The 18,964-nt window shown below is 38.3% G+C and overlaps 1 protein-coding gene and 1 long non-coding RNA gene across 3 annotated transcripts in view; one reads left to right on the top strand and one right to left on the bottom strand.

The window, feature by feature from the left end:
• The window catches only part of kiaa1549lb (KIAA1549-like b), a 58,277-nt gene that overhangs the window by 10,503 nt on the left and 28,810 nt on the right, over nucleotides 1-18,964 (bottom strand). For both annotated transcript variants that reach the window (XM_086072110.1, XM_086072111.1), the window contains 11 exons: nucleotides 17,204-17,423; nucleotides 16,051-16,184; nucleotides 15,724-15,892; nucleotides 10,650-10,709; nucleotides 10,022-10,173; nucleotides 8,873-9,044; nucleotides 7,293-7,456; nucleotides 7,023-7,058; nucleotides 4,131-4,321; nucleotides 1,132-1,262; nucleotides 386-507 (listed from right to left, as the gene is read on the bottom strand). In XM_086072110.1, the coding sequence (XP_085928236.1) occupies nucleotides 386-507; nucleotides 1,132-1,262; nucleotides 4,131-4,321; nucleotides 7,023-7,058; nucleotides 7,293-7,456; nucleotides 8,873-9,044; nucleotides 10,022-10,173; nucleotides 10,650-10,709; nucleotides 15,724-15,892; nucleotides 16,051-16,184; nucleotides 17,204-17,423 (1,551 nt within the window). The remainder of the gene's footprint in view (nucleotides 1-385; nucleotides 508-1,131; nucleotides 1,263-4,130; nucleotides 4,322-7,022; nucleotides 7,059-7,292; nucleotides 7,457-8,872; nucleotides 9,045-10,021; nucleotides 10,174-10,649; nucleotides 10,710-15,723; nucleotides 15,893-16,050; nucleotides 16,185-17,203; nucleotides 17,424-18,964) is intronic.
• LOC147177048 (uncharacterized) lies at nucleotides 3,191-9,185 on the top strand. The gene is made up of 3 exons (XR_015094443.1): nucleotides 3,191-3,346; nucleotides 4,188-4,254; nucleotides 8,886-9,185. It is a non-coding gene; the product is annotated as an uncharacterized LOC147177048 (long non-coding RNA).

The raw sequence follows: 18,964 nt of genomic DNA, 5'->3' as shown, positions 1-18,964 counted from the left end.
TTCTCTCTTCACTGGCCCTAATCCTCTTTTGTAAAAAATTATATCAAAATATAGCCAACGAGTGGTTGACAACCAGTCCTGGATGGGATAGGCCCCACCTCACCCATGACCATAATGACAAGTATTATGAAAATGGATGGATTGAATCTACTAAATATGTCATCTGGATTAGGACTCCCATCTATGTTTAAATAAGAGATCAGATCAATTCAATGAATTTAATTCAGATGCACATTTATCTATTGATTTAGGTTCATCCTTCATCCTATAAAAGGGATCCACACCTAGGAAAACAAAAATGTGTGTTCACAGTGTGTTTGCAATCAAAACATACATTATAAAAGACACAAACAACAAATTTCGTTAAATTAATTAAATAAATTACCTCTCCATTTAGCATGGCTGAGGAGTCATGGTCAGAAGAAACACGTTGTGAGTAGTTCAGCTGAGCCGTCATGGGCTTGATTGAAATAAGCTGCAGGGAGCCAGAGGACGTGTCATATGGATCTGAAGAACAGAAAAGGAATTCATTCACAAAGCAACTACAAATAACTCATCAGTATTTTGTGAATCACACAAAACAGTCCATGGCATGAAAATGGAATTCCTGACCCTGCTTCTTAGGCAAGCAGATGAAGCAAAATGGAGTGCACTTGGCGGCAACCAACAGACATGCTGCTGTTTATTCCGTCTCAACTAGCCTGCCGTCTTAAGCAGTAATTTCCCAACCTTTATTGAGCCAAGGCGCCTACTTCACATTTGAAAAATCTCATGGCATACAAAAGGATTGATACGCTGAAATAATGTTGACCTCATCTTACAAATATATCTACTGAGTGTAAAATCTGGGCCTGTTTAAATCAATTTCTCCATGCATGCTACATGTGTGTTCATAGCATGCCAAGGGGCTAGGTTCACAGCATATGTATTATTAATGTGTCCTTTTTATGCAAAAATGTCACCTCCATCTCTGCATACAGCTGAGTGGTAACGTTTCTACTATCACAAACGCAGGGACGCATACTTTTCTATGTAGAGAACAAATCAGGATGTGATCATCACATGACCTTGTGGTAAGAAGCATGAATGGTTTTGTATTTACACCCCCGTGTGTGTGCGTGTGACGCTCACCGTCTCTCTTGCGCGTCTCCTCCTTTTTAGCTTTCTGCTGTGCTGTGACTTTCGGCGCTGCCAAGCCCCGGACGGAATTCCGCCGCTCTGATTCGCTGCTGATGACGGAACCGTCCTCACTCAACAACTTGCTGCAAGTAACCATAGCAACAGGAGAGGCGGTGAGCTCTCCAAAAAGCCGGGCTCGCAGCCAGGTTATGTCACGCTTCTCTTTAACAGTCTCACCTTTGGTAACATATTGAATTATGATGGCAATTGTTTGGTAAAAGAATAGACACTACATTCTGGCTTTTTTATTTTTTTTTCTCAAGTAACAGCAGTCCAACCACAGTTGGATTACAGTGAAATGATACAGGACTGAAATTAGTGTTAAATCAAGCAACTATCTTAGATGCTTATCAACGAATCATCTAAATAAGTGCATGTATTTAAAAGGATGAAGTAATAGAACATCATTTCGCTAATTAGACAAACGCTGGCTCTGTCCGCATCGTGTTAAAGGGCCTTTAAACGCTGCACTGAGGCTGGAATTAGAGCCGCGCCGACAGGGACTTCAAAGCGCCGCAGTCCATCCCTTATTTGTCTGCTAAGAATGATAACAGCGAAGAGAGAGACACGGGAACAGAGGATGCCCGCCCTGCTCCCGTTGAGGCGGCGCAGCATGGCCTCAACAAAGACGTGCACTGTGTGATAACTAATAAAGACGTAGAGAATACATTTACATTGGCTGCGTAAGAGGGGGAAGTTAGGTTAAAAGATAATGTGGAATCGTGACTAATGGGATGAAGGGAATGGCAGGGTGAAAAATCTTTCCTTTCGAGAGGAGGAAGCTTACTGCAGATAACGGTGACTGCTTTTGGCGTAGGAGAGGAACTACATTATGTAAGTATTTGAAATGATTGGTCAAAATTAAGCCTTCCTAACGTCACTCATGATGTTGCACATTTCTTTCAAGTCATCCTCTAACTACTATTCTGTTATAGCCACCCCTCCATTTGTCCATTACTGTGCACGTGCATTACTGTGCACGTACCCTAACCTACCCTATTCAGTTAACAAACATGCCTTTACTGAGGTGTTCAATTAGATGGAAACATATACTACACATTATACTGGGGCTGTGCAATTAATTAAAATTCAATTACAATTTCAATTATTATAATAATTATTATTAATTATACACACAAAATTAGCATGATCGTCAAAAAAATAATACTAATTTTGAGAGAATTTATACATTTGAACCTTTTATAAAATTTAAAAACAAATTTAATAAATTGTGTTTCATCCAAAAGGAACTTGCATAATTATAGTGTTTCAAAGAATTTTGTCTTAAACATTTTTAGGTTTAGGTTTTTTTTGTACCAAAAAAATAAATGATCATCCTAACCCTGATTTCAATTATTACCAAAATAATTCTAAATATATATATATATATTTTTTTTTTTTTTTATTTTTTTTTTTTTTTTAATCGAGCCGCCCCAAGTTATACTATTCTAAAACTTGATGCAATAATATAAAGTAGCATCATATTACAATATTGTTTGTTCTCCTACAACAACAGTACATTGCATGAACATGCTATATGTTATATGCCCGTGACAGTTACATCTGAATAAAATATAAGAATATCAATATTAATTAATTATAATAATTAATATCCACCTGCAGTAAGATTTAAAAAAAAAAAAAAAACATCCCTTGATTTTCGTCAACATTACGTAGGTCTAGCACACTGAAGCTGAGTGAAGACGCAACATTTAGAGGAGAACATCAAAGTTTACTTTCAGAGGTGGAGGCAATCAGGCAGCTGAGAAGATTCAATGGTGATGCTAATTACAGTAATTTCTGGACTATAAGCTTCTACTTTTTTCACTTGCATTCGACCCTGCACCTAATACAAAGTTGCGGCTTATCAATCAGATCACAAGGGGGTGCACTATAAAGGAAGCGCAAGAGCCTTAGGCAGAGCAAACCAAACCAAGTGAGCCCAAATACGAGGAGAGAGAACGAGAGCGAGACATTTTGCGCCCTCATTATGGAATAGAAAGTAGCGGAAACCCGGTGCGGTAACATTAAAACACGTGCGGCTTACAGTTGGGTGCGGCTTATATGTCTAACAAACTCGAGTATTCCCCAAATTTAGCTAGCGGGGCTTATGGTCAGTTACGCCTTATAGTCCAGAAATGAATGTAGCAACATTTCTGCTTGACGGGTAAGTTCATCACCTATTATTAGTTTTTAATTGATTGTACATACCAAAAAAAAAAACTAAAAGCTGAAAACATGGCATAGAATTTTATATTAATTAACACACCATTATGAATATCATGCTACCAGCATAGCAGTCGTGGCTAATTGGCTTGTTTATAATGCTAATGCTAGCTTAATATTGCTAGCACTGCTATTTTCTCTCTGCGATTATTTATCGCGACTATGTGACTCTTATAATCGCACTGAATTATGAATGGCCGTGTGAGGCTTTTGTCAGAGACTCGAGGGGGGGGAGGGATTAGTGAAGTGAGGCTACATTCAAGTCTTGCTAGCAGCTAACTTAAAACACTGCAAACGCGCCAGTAGAAATATGAAGGTAAGGCTAAATAAAGTGTGTCTGACTTTTGATTGACGACAGTGAGTCATCTTGACGTCAAACGCACGACCAGCTTTGTCCTGGTATTGCCTATTCTGTTGTATGCATTTAAATGTAATCTTATTATCCTGCTCTGAAATTGAATCCGGGCTTTGATAGATTCTGCCCTATTTGTGGTGGCATTAAACAATCACTCATGATTTAACATGACAATTCATTTCCAGAACAGCACTTGCTATCAAATAAGTCAACCGCTCAATTTGACCTGGCCACGCAACGATCTCTGCTCATGTCTGTGTATTATTCAACTTTATAGCATTAGGAGGGCACTTTTTCAGTTCTCTGAATGGGCTGCGCATGCTGCGGGTTTCCATTTTGATGCAGGGCACTTGAATGGCGGTGAAAATACCTTTTGTGTTTGTCACTGGTGAGGTTCGCCTTGTTGACTGTGCCCTCGTGTTTCAAGGTCTTCTCCAGCGAAAGTGGCGCATCACGGATTTTCAGAGACAACATCAAAGTATCTTGACCAGCAGGTAGGGTTTCCTCGTCTCCTCCCTGCTGCCCCAAATGTTGCTTCGCGTAGTCAAAACCTTGAACTGGCTGAGGGGGGAAAAAAAGAGATGAAAAAGTTTAAATTAAAGGAACAATATAAAACAGTAAATTTATTTTACATATATTTGCCATTTAGCATCAAATTATTTTTGCTCATTTTGTCTGTAATATTGGCGGTGACACCTCTCATGTAGTGTTAGCATTAATGTCAATGCAAATATTACCATTTAGAATTGTTTGCACCGTTTGTTAAAACTTTGTTGCACACTAAAACGATCATACAATGTTTATTGTTAGGAAATCTGTAACAACACAGACCACTCATGTTAGCATTTAGCATGTAGCTACTGTACGTTTTGCTACTCAAAATTAGTTTAACCATTAGCTAAGGTAATGACTCAACAACTGGTCACCAGATTGACTAGCAAGAAGTTATTGTACATTTGACTTTCACATAGATTGTAGTGTCCCACTTTGACAGACTTAAATTACAGTAAAGCCTTTGCAAATACATTTTATATGAATTTTTCTGAAGCTTTAAATGCACGTCGTATTTCAGTACTTTTAAACAGCTTTCTGTTCTCTCACAAGGAGCTGAACAGCAAATTTCACATCACGTTCTATCCATTAATAGACTAATAAATGTCCTGCTTCAATTCCAATTACTCTTCAAACATTTCTCTTGATCACGTTTTCAATTTGACATCATGAAACCAAAACAAAACACAAAAACTGATCAACAGTTCCACAACACTACAAGGCTTCAAACAATGTTCTCAGAGCAAGTGGCCACTAATCTTGGACTGTCAACAGAGATACAGAGATACTGGAAGAGTCACAGAAAGATATAGAAGTGGACATCTGTAAAAATGTATTGGCCAACTAGAAAAGGGCAATTTCTGCAGAAATGTAATGCTATTAGCTGAATGGTAAGATTTGAATGCATGTGTTTATGAAGTAAATAGGAAAGATAATTCATGTGAAAAATGTTTTGGGGGGGATTGTAGTTAAATGATAAATGAATAAAAAGAAAACTTTAACTGTGATCTGTCTGTTGAAATTTGAACAGTATAAATCTGAAGTATTATGTGGGAGTTGTTTCACGGCAAAAAAATTGTGGAGAATAAAAATCACAATAACATATTCCCACAATTACATGTACAGTGTAGATGTGTCATGTATATAACTCTATGCGTTAAGGGGAAGAAATGGATTATTAAAGGTATTTAAAATATTCCAAAAGTAGATACACTCAACAAAAATATAAACGCAATCCCTTTTGTTTTTCTCCCATTTTTTTATGAGATGAATTCAAAGATCTAAAACTTCTTCCACATACACAATATCACCATTTCGCTCAAATATTGCTCGCAATCTAAATCTGTGATAGTGAGCACTTCTCCTTTGCCGAGATTATCCATCCCACCTCACAGGTGTGCTATATCAAGATGCTGATTAGACACCATGATTAGTGCACAGGTGTGTGTGTGTGCCTTAGACTGCCCTCATTAAAAGGCCACTCTGAAAGGTACAATTTTGTTTTAGTGGGGTGGGGGGGTCAAGGGAATCAGAAAAACAGGTCTGTACTGACTGGTTTTCTGAGTCCCCAGACCAGACAAAAGTGTTGCGTTTATATTTTTGTTGAGTAGAATACATTCAAGGCATTTAGAAGAATGCCATGAACTTGGGTGTCCAAAAATAGCTGTAAATAAATTACTTATATTTGTAGAGAAATTAAGGGGGGCTGTGTTTACCCCGCTGCTGTGCCTTCAACTGCAGAAAATAAATTGATTTAACTAAAGCCCTTTTCATCTTCTTCCAACTTCGTGTCCAATAAACACTCACAGTTGGTGGTGATAAGATGAGATTGGCAAGTTTTCATAAACATATAATGATGGATTTAAACATTAAAATACACTGGGGGGGGGGGGGGGGGGCGAAGAGGAATGACTTACTGTGTGTGTAGAGAAAGGTAGCTATCCCATGCACTCTCACACTCAGAGTGAAATATATAGTGCTTCAAATGCATCCATCCGGCGTTGCAAAATCAATGTGACATCCCACTGAACAAGCTCTCTCTTTGTATTAGTGCACCCTCACAGTCTATAGAAATCACTGAATGTTTAGCCATGTCCAATATTCAGTTCACTTGAAATGAATTACTAGCGCAGCTAACGTATGCACTGACCACAACATCTGTCAGAATAAACCAATCACAATTTTCACTCCAAGGGAAAATCACCATGTGTTTGTTTTTTTTTCTTAATGCGAAGATCGCAGAGGGATCAATTGTGTACTGTAATAACTGTGGATTACAGACGGTAGCGTAAGATTTTATTAGTATCAATAAAGCAGCGGAATGTGCTGAGGGTGTCACTTTTTGTTTTCATTCATCTACACTGATCCATTCGGGTGAAGAGAAGCCAAACTCAGCAAAAATAACACAGGAGGTGCTGAGAGGTGTTTGAGTGGGATATATCGACACCCTGCCTTTTTGCAATCTTGTAAGTTCACACACTTGTGCTTTATAAACACTCTGTGTAAAAGATGGCTGGATCTGTCAAGTAACATCTGGAGACTGCTTGAAGCCAATTGTCTTTCATCCGAGAGAATCCCATTGTAAAAAGCGTTATAGCTCCAGTGGGCTGCTGTGTTGCTAGTTTTCATCAGGGCGGTGCAATATAAAGTAGTGGAGATAGTTCCTTCGAACCCCTCATTTGGCACCATGCATAGACGGAAATTGTCGTACCTGGTGATAGTAGTTGACATCCCTCCGGTACGCCATCTGAAAGTGAGGTAAAGGGTTTTAACAGGACTTAGAAGGTAGCTACAGGCACCTCATTTTTATCATGGATGAATAAATTCAAGTTGGATGATTGACTGGATGGTGGGATGAATATAAAAGCTATAAATTCTGAGATGAATCATACTTTGATGTTGCAACGATCCTTTTTACTTCTTTAATGGAGTGTTTGATGGTCGAGATGGAAAGGATACACTTCAACACATGGAAGTTTACCTTAGCTCGTGGATTGAGGTTCCCGATTGCATCCGCTTTGTAGTCCTTTTTGTTTCTTCTGCACAGCACAGCTGTGATTATGAAGATGATGAGTGTCACAACAGCTATGGGTGCCAACACTGCAGCGATGATCCAAAGGTTATTTGGAGGGTTCTTAACCACAGCTGAGGAATGTAAAACATGATCATTTCCATCATCATTTTATTGCACCAATCATGTTTTTTAATTAAATGGCCACCGTTTTTAAATGATTGGTTCCACATTACTCATGTTAATGTCAAATAGTAAATTGCATGGTTTGTGTGATCTCTATAAATAGGAACTTGAAAGAAAAAAATATATCATGTTTTATTAGATAGAGATCAGATGAGCCCTGTGACTGACTGGCAACAAGGATAAGCGGTAGGGGTGTAAAAAAAAATCGATTCGGCGATATATCGCGATATTACAGCGCGCAATTCTCGAATCGATTCGATATGCGGCCGAATCGATTTTTAAAACATCAATTTTTTTCATGGGAATATTCAACAAAATGTCTTACTTAGGGTTAGAATTCAGACGTTAAGCATGGAAGAATGTTATATTAATGGAACATTAAGCCTTCATATTTTATTTCAGTGCTGTTCAAACATGAAACAGATTGTTTGTTAAATAAAGTGGCTCACAGATATAAGCCTAAAGTTTCAGATAAATAAATACATTTTCGTACAAATCTTACAGTGTACATGTACAAGTTTCCGGATTAGTATTTTCTAAATGTGCGTAAAAATAAAAATAAAATCGCAATAATCAATTTATAGATTTGTTGAGATTAATCAATATCGAATCGAATCGTGACCTATGAATCGTGATACGAATCGAACGGCCAGGTACTAGGCAATTCACACCCCTAATAAGCGGTATAGAAAATGGAGGGCATAGAAGAATAGATAAAAGATATGAGGAAAGTAAATTGTTCTACTTTAGCAGCATATAGACAAACGTAGTGCTTCGCCACCATTTTGTGGAATCTTGGTGCCCAGAAACTATGGTGACGTGAGTTGAAGAGCTCCACTGAGGCAAAAGAAGCGCTTTGCCGCCATCTTGTGGCATCAGTCGATTATTTACAGATGTTCACTTTTGCACAGCACGACTCCCCAACTCTTGTGAATGTGAGGTTTCACTGCATATCCAGTTGTAAACTCAATGTCATATTGAAAACTAATTATGCATGTTGAATGCATAATATCATACATAGTCTACTTTATCCTACTAAAACATGCATTTGTGGCCATTACACCTACGCTAAAATACTCGCCATTCAGATCAACCTTTGTGATCTGAATTGTTTTGAATTGCGAGTTGATTGTGGGCAACAATCTACTGTATGAGAGAAAGCTACCAGCTCTTAACTGCCTCGACTGTCTCCCTCCCGTACTGTTCACCAAGCACCGAGCAGCTCTGCAGCCTGAGCAAACAATGACCTGCCGGCAGCCTTTCAGAGAGATTTTAGAACACAAAGCTCTTCTTTCTAAACCCGTTATGTGGTTTGAGGTTGTCAACGTCCACGTGTCAAACGCTTACAGGATGCTGTTGCTTACGTTCTGCTTGCAGCTGAACAAAGTAGCCCAGGGTGAGCGCCATGGTCTGAGAATCCACTGTGTTGAGGACCTTGGCAGCTGATGCGCCCGCTAAAGGAATGCCATTGTGCTGCACGTAGTAGGTCATCTCTGCTGGATTCCTCAATCCCGGAACTCTTCTGAGACTCACCATCTGAACCAGACCAAACACAAGAACAAGTCAATACAATAAATATTGCATGTGCTGGTGTATTCACATTTAGGCAAAGATACCCAATAGACAATGATTAATTCCTGGGTGCTGTTTGTCAAATTTTAAGCTTTTTTGATGTATTTGATGTGTTATATAAAAGAAAAAGTATGTATAAAAAAAAAAAACACAAGGAAGCTAAACATTTCAGCAGATTGTCACAACATGTATTGTAGAGGTTCATAATGGCACCATGCGGTAATTTCTAAATTGTTGCAAATGGGAAAGGGAAACTTATACCGTGTTTCTTTATAAAATGCTGATTTTGGTCACATTGTCTTCCATTATAAATCATCATTTTGATATATGTATAGAGAGCTCTGATGCCACTGAACATGTTGTGTAGTTGAAAGTAAAACTATATTCATAATGAATTTAGTTATCACATTTCAAGAGCAGAGAGTCACAGGCACACTGTAGCCTATCCAACCAATCACAGACCAAACTGAATCCACAATTATACCTATGGGCAATTAACACAGCTTTTTCACTTGCTTGGCTCGGCTCAGCTCTACGCAAAACTGTCTGAAGCAGTCATTTTTCCATTGCAAAATACAAATATGACAGAATGTATGGCTGGAAATCAATAGCTGGTAAAGCAGGCCAATTCGAGTGGGTACCCTGCATTGGAAAAAGGTAAATTAGCCGAACATGTTTCTGGACTGTGTGAGGAAGTCATAGTACCCAAAGAGCTACATATACCACCCAAGTAGAGGAAGAACTTGCAAACTTCAAAAAGTATGTTCTAAACTGAGATTTGAAACATCCTAATCTGACCCTTCATGCTGCGAGGCAGACATTCTCACTGCATGCTATAAATTCATGTGAGGCACTCAGTAGCATCTATTATATATATATGAGTCTTTCTTCCAGAGCAACTGAGAGCTGTTAATCCCCATGTACAATGATCTTTATCATACCTGGACAGTGTAGCTGCCTACAGCTGTAGCTCGTCTGAAGCGAGTGCCCTGCTGGCCTGCCAACACAAACAACTCAGCAAGCCGCTGCTCCATCAGACTGGCAAAGCTTTGGTATAGTTCGGCCAGGCTGACGTTATCCACATCTTGGATAACTGTGAAGGGGGGCGACACATGACAAGTGAAATTAGACACATGCTTGCAAATATTGGTTAGTTACATGATCTTGGAATTACCGTAACTACAACCAGGAAGTGAGCCCTACTACTTACTACCTACTTTCACTCACTGATCACTGATATACACAATCGCCTTATGTAGCATAAGGTTGTTCCAATTTATTCAGGACCATATTTTAGATTGTATATCTTGAGTGTCCCCAAAAGTTATTAAGGGGAAGACCTTGAACAGACTTGGCCTTGGATCACAGGAAGTGCAGGAGACAAACGTTTCGGTCCATTAGCAACCTTTGTTCTTACCTGAAAATACTAGTAAGAATCTAGCCTGCTACTGTATGAGAAAGAAAACTAGAATGCGTATGTATACACTGCAACAAGTTAGGCTGATTTATACACAAAAAGGGTGGGAAGGGGGGGGGGGGGGAAACAATGTTATTAATTAACGCTCTTACCTGTGATAACCCAAAAATCCCTGGTGGCAATAGAGGTGTTCAGGTTGTGATACTCTAGCGCTGAAAAGATAAACAAAAATATATATTTAAGTCAGCTGACTAAGATCTAAAGTTTTTGACAACTTATTAAAGTGTACCTCAAGTGGCCTATTTTAAGGCCTTGGTGAGGTTAACGGAGCAATATTGTGTAGTTAGATAAATATCTGATGTTCGCATCTTTGTGTATAATCTTGCATTTTCCTAAAGCGTGCACCTGCAACGCCCCCCCCCCCCCCCCTGGTTAATTTTAATGCACCGCGCCAGCATAACCCCGGGGTGATCTTCCAATCATCCATCTATCCGTTTTCTGAATCGCTTATCCATTTGAACTAAATTGCTAGCTTGCGCTAAAATAAGCGGCGTATTTTCGTGTCCTCTCTATAACGTGCAAGCGGCCAAACTCCCTTCAGATGCCGCTGTGAAGGTGTGAGGCAAGCAAATAAGTATCCAAGACAAAGTTGTTGATAAACTGTCGAGCTGGGCTTCATTGACTGCATTTGAATTGAATGCTCGATAGATGTAAACTATGGAGGTAAATTTGGTGCAAAACTAACTTGTGCAAAAAATGTGTACCTGTAGAAAAAAGTCTAAATTTGTATGTGTAAAAGTCGTGATTTGTATCTGTAAAAAAAATGTGTGCCTGTAAAAAAAAAATTTGTGTCTGTAAAAGAAATGTGTACCTGTAAAAAAAAAATTTGTGTCTGTAAAATAAATTTGTACCTGTAAAAAAAAAATTTGTGTCTGTAAAATAAATTTGTACCTGTAAAAAAAAAAATGTGTATGTGTAAAACAAATTTGTATCTGTAAAAACAAATTTGTACCTGTAAAAGTCATGATTTGTATCTGTACAAAAAAAAATTTGTACCTGTACAAAAACTATAAATTTGTATCTGTAAAAGTTGTGATTTGTACCTGTAGAAATGACAACTTGTAGTCAAAGAAGTCGCCACTAGGAGTCACAAGTGGGTTTTCTGCTGCTGTACTGTGACGTGAGTTTTGCCCCAATTGTTGCGCTACAAATGTAGCAAAACTAATTTGTACTTGTAGAGCGCCTGATTTGTACTTGTAAAGAAGGGGGCGGGCTCTGGTGCAATGAAGGGTTGTTTTGACCAATCAAGTGAGAAGGATTTGAGCGGATTGGAGCGCAACCTCATTGGTTTAGCGAACGACGGTGGCGGGACTCGCGGAAGGATACAAGCAGGACACATCGTCGCCAACCAACATACATATTAAGAATACTTCTTAATATGTATGTTGAGGAAGAATACTTCAGTATTCTTAATATGTATGTTGAGGAAGAATACTTCAGTCGACTGAAGTATTCTTAATATGTATGTTGGTTGGCGACGATGTGTCCTGCTTGTATCCTTCCGCGAGTCCCGCCACCGTCGTTCGCTAAACCAATGAGGTTGCGCTCCAATCCGCTCAAATCCTTCTCACTTGATTGGTCAAAACAACCCTTCATTGCACCAGAGCCCGCCCCCTTCTTTACAAGTACAAATCAGGCGCTCTACAAGTACAAATTAGTTTTGCTACATTTGTAGCGCAACAATTGGGGCAAAACTCACGTCACAGTACAGCAGCAGAAAACCCACTTGTGACTCCTAGTGGCGACTTCTTTGACTACAAGTTGTCATTTCTACAGGTACAAATCGCAACTTTTACAGATACAAATTTATACTTTTAATACAGGTACGAATTTTTTTTTGTACAGATACAAATCATGACTTTTACAGGTACAAATTTGTTTTTACAGATACAAATTTGTTTTACACATACACATTTTTTTTTTACAGGTACAAATTTCTTTTACAGACACAAATTGTTTTTTTACAGGCACACATTTTTTTTACAGATACAAATCACGACTTTTACAGATACAAATTTAGACTTTTTTCTACAGGTACAAATTTTTTGCACAAGTTAGTTTTGCACCAAATTTACCTCCATAGTAAACACCTTCCGTGATTTGCTGTCAAATAAAGCAGCTGGCGTGACCGTGTCACACACTGCGCATGCGCTTCTCCCACGACATACATCACGGCACATCGCATGAGATATCTGTGTGTGATATAGAAATACTCATTCTGTGTTCTATTTTAACCGCCAATCACTGCTTATCCTCATGGTTTTTTTTTATTGTTATTGAGAAGTCCATAAACTTTGCATTTCACCATTATAGTTTTTTTTCGTAATCCAGATTTGCCTTTCAACGTCTCTATGTCACGGCTACGCCTTCTACAGGCCAAGGATATTCTGCACGCATCAGCTTCCTCGATGTCTCCGAATGATTGGTCCCGGGTGTTATTATAAACTCACTTTAATACAACCAGTTGTAACAAAAACTCGTTTGGATCAAATTATTTTCCCCCCTGATCACCACAGGTACTCCTTAAAGCTCACGAAGTCAATGCATCATGTACTGTAGTTCCTCTATGGCTGAACATAATTTCAAACTGCTCGTCAACAAATTGCTTTCTTGTTTCAGTCACCATTCTATTGTTTTTAGGAGACGCAGGAAAAATACAACGATTGTTTAATCACATCGCTCTAACATCAACAGTCGTTCTAACAATCGATGTTCTGTGTGAGTTGGAGATTCAATCACTCTAATCTGGTTATGAGGTGTAAAATATCTGATTTAGTGAGATACAAATCTGAGCTGGCTGCAAGTCAGACAAACACAGCAGCAAGGAGAGTGCTCAGCTGCCAAAACCTTGGCTGATGCTGTGTGTGTGTGTGTTTTTTTTAACATCTATTTCCTGCTTGATTAAGCTCCTGTGCTGTAGGCTGCTGCAGTGTTTGCAGGGACGCTGCATTGCTGGCCTGCGAGAGCAGACTGATGTACACTCAGGCATGACAACAGAATGGTGGCTGAGGAAAACAGGATGGGGGGATTCAGAATTGAAAACAGAGATTAGCTGCAGGGATGTTGCTGTTCCACTTCAGTCCTGTAGGTGTTGGGAAGCTAAATTTGAAGCTGTTGTAGAACAACAAACTGTCAACCAAGAAGAATAGGATGTTTTGGTCATCTGTGTATTAGCAATTCTCACGGTGTATGGTCAGCTTCATCCAGACTCATCATCGTCAAATTATAGAAATTCTTGAGGACAAACCCATGGCGTGATCAAGTCTTGCAAGTTCCTCCGTATCGTACTATCCAAAACTCCACATGGACCAGGTTCATTTAACTACTGCACTGGGGTATTGTTCAAATTGCTGTAGCACACAATATCATCACAACACTCGCGGGAACACATCTATAGAAGGTTATCACTAGGTCAAGGCAATGTCAGCAGATGCGTTTGTATCCGTTTTGGTGGTGCGAAGTAGGCAGTTTTTACCTTCTCATGGCCATTAATAATTGGCTCTGTGTCAATTTGTTTTAATGGGAAGCTGATCTTGTAAGCCTCCAAATGCCAGTTTAGGGGCGTTGCGGAAATAGCTGCCCATTGGTGGGATTTGGCTTCAAGGAGCATTAAATCTGAGCCTGAATGATTCTAATTCCACTACATCTCTCACCCATAACAATACACCTTATTCATAATGTTTGTAAACAAAAGGCATCAAGGTACTTCGCTGACCTGATCGGAAAAAGCCCACAAGCGGCACGACAGAAGCACACGACAGGACGGTGGTGTTTCCAGGTAGTGAGAGCAAAGTCCAAAGGTGGTGGGAGAATCCCCTGCTGTTAATTATTTCCGGTACAAATTGACTTGGAGGTGAGGAGGGAGTCACACCTCCTGCAAGCAACAGTGATGTCACTGAAGGACGTGATGAAAAACAAGCATACCCTCATTTGCAGTTTTGTCTCATGATCATTTTTACTCTTTTCTTAGACTTTGGAGTCTTTTTTTCCTTGTTGGCACAAAAAGTGTTTGGAGGCAGCTTCACTCCCTAATGTCATTTTAATGAGAGCTTAATTCAATGCTCATTAACGCCATCCAGATACATCGTCACGCTAGATGTAAACAAAACTGCCATATGTCAATAGTTGGTTCAAACTAATGTTCGTAGCATCTGCCATAGTGAAAATTGTTTTTTTTTTTAAAGTGCATTAAATGCAACTCGTTCCATTCAAATATCTTCTCCTAATGTATTGGAGAATCACTTCTAGCTAAAAGCTCCTGATTCATATTGCATTTGAGACCACTTAAAAGGACCAACATCAAAGCGTTCCAGTCAAACGTGAACAAAAAAACGTTGCTGAAGTTGCCGATAAGCTTGAAATTGTTTTCCATGCGGACACAATTTGACTTGTGGCAGTCAAGACAAAGCAATCTTTTGTTTGGCACATTATTCCAAATAACTCGCTGGAGTGTGAAATATCTACCTCCCTATTGCCACACAGAGCAGTTTGTGGTCAATTTCAATATCTACTGTAAGAAATAAATGCAAAACAATACAGTTTATGCACTCTTTTATAGTCTTTCAGTGTATCCCCTCGGGCGATGTCGTTTGTGTGTGACAGTAAACGACTCGATCGCATCTCAGAGTACGTAACCCCAGCTTTGCAAGCAGAATCATGAATTTTGTAGACGATCTTATAAAACGAAATAAATTATTTTCTCTCTGGGCTTAAAAAAAATTTGTTTCAAATTTGCTTCTTATTAGACCGAAGGATTTTGTGTTTGACTCAAAGCGGTTGAGGCTGCATATGGGATGAGAACAGACGGCACACTGGGTCTCTACGGGAATGCTGTTTAGGCTCATGCTGATTCCCTGTCATCATTGCTTTTTTCTCCTTTAAGTACATCTAAAACATAAACGAAGAACTTGGCTTGCAAATGAGCCTGGGATGAAACACATACAGTTAATTTGTGTTTTAGCAACCATAACACTGCAAGGTCGCAATAAGGTTGAATCATGGGAGGGTAGATCAGTGTATCGCCTCATATTAAACAACGCTCCAGAAAAATGAACGACTAGCATGCTTTGTTACAAACCGGTAAAAAGGTCATAGTATGGCATCAATCTGGGGGGGCGTACCGTTAAATTGCATTTGACGTACTTCACCGGCCAAATTGTGACTTACGCTCAGCGACGATAAGCGGTGGGTAGAAGAGGAAGTAGCCCACCAGCTCAGAAGACAGCTGACCAAGGAGGTTTGAAGCAGTGGTGCCATTAAGAAAGACAGTCCCATTTTTCACACTGTAAACCAATGACACAGCAGAAGAGCCGGCAGCCTGGGAGACACTCAGCATCTGGGCACGGGCAAATTAAGACGAGGCGAAACAGAAAATTGCATTAGGGGAAAAGTATGGAAAAGCAAGAATGCATTTTTTTATAGATAGAATAAATACATAAAGCCATGATTTTTACTCCCTCACATCCAAAATAGAAAGACTTACAGTTTCCTTACCTGTACAGACAGTTTGCTGTTGACACTGAGCACTTTGGCCTGTGCTTCAGAAAAAACCTTCTTCAGCCTCTCCTCCATCATTTGGGAAAACTGACATGAGCGTGGATCATCGGCTGCTCCCACAAATTGCAGAACTGGAGAAGAAACAGTGGAAGATGTTAGCCTTTATTTTAACATGGTCTTATTTCAGTCTGTTACACAATCTGACTCTTCACTGTAGTTTCATCCAACACATGTCAAGATATTTGTTGCAATTCTACTTCATGTTATACAAAATGAAATGCATAAAAATATAAAAATATATATGCCCAAATATATACCCTAAAACTGGCTGAACTGAGAAATACAAATAGTACATTTTTAAAATTATTATTGTTATTATCATTTATCAATTTCCAAACGATTATTATTATTATTATTATTATTATTATTATTATTATTATTATTATTATCACTTATCAATTTTCCAAACTATTATTATTATTATAATTTATCAATTTTCAAAACCATTATTATTATTATTATTATTATTATTATTATTATTATTATTATTATTATTATAACCATTAACCAATTTGACCAGTACAGTGGTGTCTTGAGATACAAGTGTCTTGCTATATTAACCGCTGACTTGATATTTAAGCAAAAATCTGAGACACCGCTGGCAGCAGCAAACTTCACAACATCTGGCCACCATCAGTTCACATTGGTTTCCTTCGAGTGAAAGGAAATGATCAGTTGGTGGCGGTAATGTATCATTTAATTGGTCTGCCAAACACCAAAAGGTCACTCAACAGAAAAAAAGTACAATACAGTACAGTACAATACTGATGAAAAACATGTTTGTAAAAAAATATTTTGGGCATTTTGAGGGGGTTGTGACGGATTAATTGCATATCCATTTATTTAAATAGGAAAAGATGATTTGACATAAAAGTGAGGTCATGGAACAAACTAAACTCATACTTTAAGGCACCTCTGTATTATTATTGCTGTTCCTATTACATTGTGATTAAGTGTTGCGATAAAGGAAATTCTTCATAGTTTGTTCCTGTTTAAAAGTCAATGCACGAACACCACACAAGCATAATATAATAATCTAACTATAGCAGAAAGTCTTAAGATGATTTTCTTTTCTTTTTTTCTTCCTGACCTGTTTTCAGCTGGAAGCCAGGAGCCGGGCTGGTTCTCCACATTGCAACGGGAATGGGGAGTGCTGTAACCATGGGGAGGTACTGTCGCAGGTCTGCAATCAGCTTATCACGACCATACCCGTCCAAGCCCGAAAGCACCATGGAGGGGACGTAAACCATGTCTTTTCCAGTCACGTGATAAGCCACCGTCATGTTGGGTGAACCAAATACAGTCTCCACCTAAAAACATTACAAATAGGTTATAAAAAAACGTCCAATCCATTTCACGGTGTATCCTTTTATATGTTAAGAAGCAGTGGAGAAATTGCAGTACAGTGGCACATATAGAATAGCATCAAATATCTGTATCATGGCTGTCCAATGTAGAAGTAGGCCAACGGATGCTTTATGATGATTTTGTACTTTTAATGAGATTGGAGTTTTCTCTCCCATGTATTGTGAAACTGCCAAAGAAACAACCAACGAAAACACATTTTATTGTGGATTTACATTACATGAAGGTGCTTCCTGGCAATAGTTTTATGGATTATCCTTGTATTATGATAATTGGTGTCATTGGTAAAATACTCCGCTAATAGCAGAAGTTAATCCCACCTCTAATTTGAATAAGAATATTGTTTTAACTTCATTACTAACACATAAATATAGCAAGATATCAGCCAAATGCATCTAAAGCAGACATCTTCACTAAATGATTAACTGTGTTTTACCTTTTTGTGGCTCCTGCACAAAGAAAGTAGTGAGGGGAAAATGAAGCTTCATGAATCACTTGTGTTACTTTTTGATTCGTCTAGATGGTTTAAAGATAAAAGGTTCATGCGATGTAAATTGATTAAATTTCCACTGCATCTTTAAACTAAGAGTGCCATCAAGAGGAGACAAAAATATCACAAGTGCTTCATGAAGCTTCATGAAGCTTCATTTTCCAATCACTACTTTTTGAGGTTTTCTTCTCTGAACACACCTAATTATGATGAAATGTAAATCCTAAGACTTCACATAATTATGTTCTCTTTTCGGTAGTGATGGACAAATGAAGCATCTTTAAACTAGAGGAGACAAAAATATCACAAGTGCTTCATGAAGCTTAATTTGTCCATGACTACCGAAAAAAGAAAATAATGACACAAATAATGTGAAGTCATAGGACTTACAGTTCATCAAATTAATATGTGTTTTATTACTTTGTATAACTGGGTCTTAATATTGTATAAACTCATTCACTGCCATTGACGGCTATAAACGTCGAAAATTGATTTTAACTATTTCTATTAGTTTAACTTTTTTTTCCACTTTTGTTAACAAGAGTATGAAAACCTAGACATTTTTTAAAATATTTTTTTAAAGAAAAGATTATAAAAAATTAGGGGCATCAGGCGATTACATTATAAAAAAAATTAGGAGCATCAGGCGATTAAAATTTGTAATTGTAATTAATCGCATTACTTCAATAGTTAACTCACGATTAATCACAAATTTTATGTTCTAAATGTACAATAATTTTCTTCTAGGTTTTCATACTCTTGTTAACAAAAGTGAAAAAAAAAGTTAAACTAATAGAAATAGTTCAAAGGAATTTTTGACATCTATAGCCGTCAATGGCAGTGAATGAGTTAACAGTGGCTAACTTCAAAGTTCAAAGTTCCAATGCAAGTAAAAGTAATTATCAAAAAAATATACATTAAAATTGACATAGTTGGCATCTCGAAAACTGGTTTACCATCATCAGTGTCACATCTGCATGTTTGCTCACCTCCCAA

The sequence above is a fragment of the Leptonotus elevatus genome, chromosome 3 (assembly GCF_054856555.1).
Source record: "Leptonotus elevatus isolate MCC_2025b chromosome 3, RoL_Lele_1.0, whole genome shotgun sequence".
Taxonomy (NCBI): domain Eukaryota; kingdom Metazoa; phylum Chordata; class Actinopteri; order Syngnathiformes; family Syngnathidae; genus Leptonotus; species Leptonotus elevatus.
This window is presented reverse-complemented; position numbering and strand designations above follow the sequence as displayed.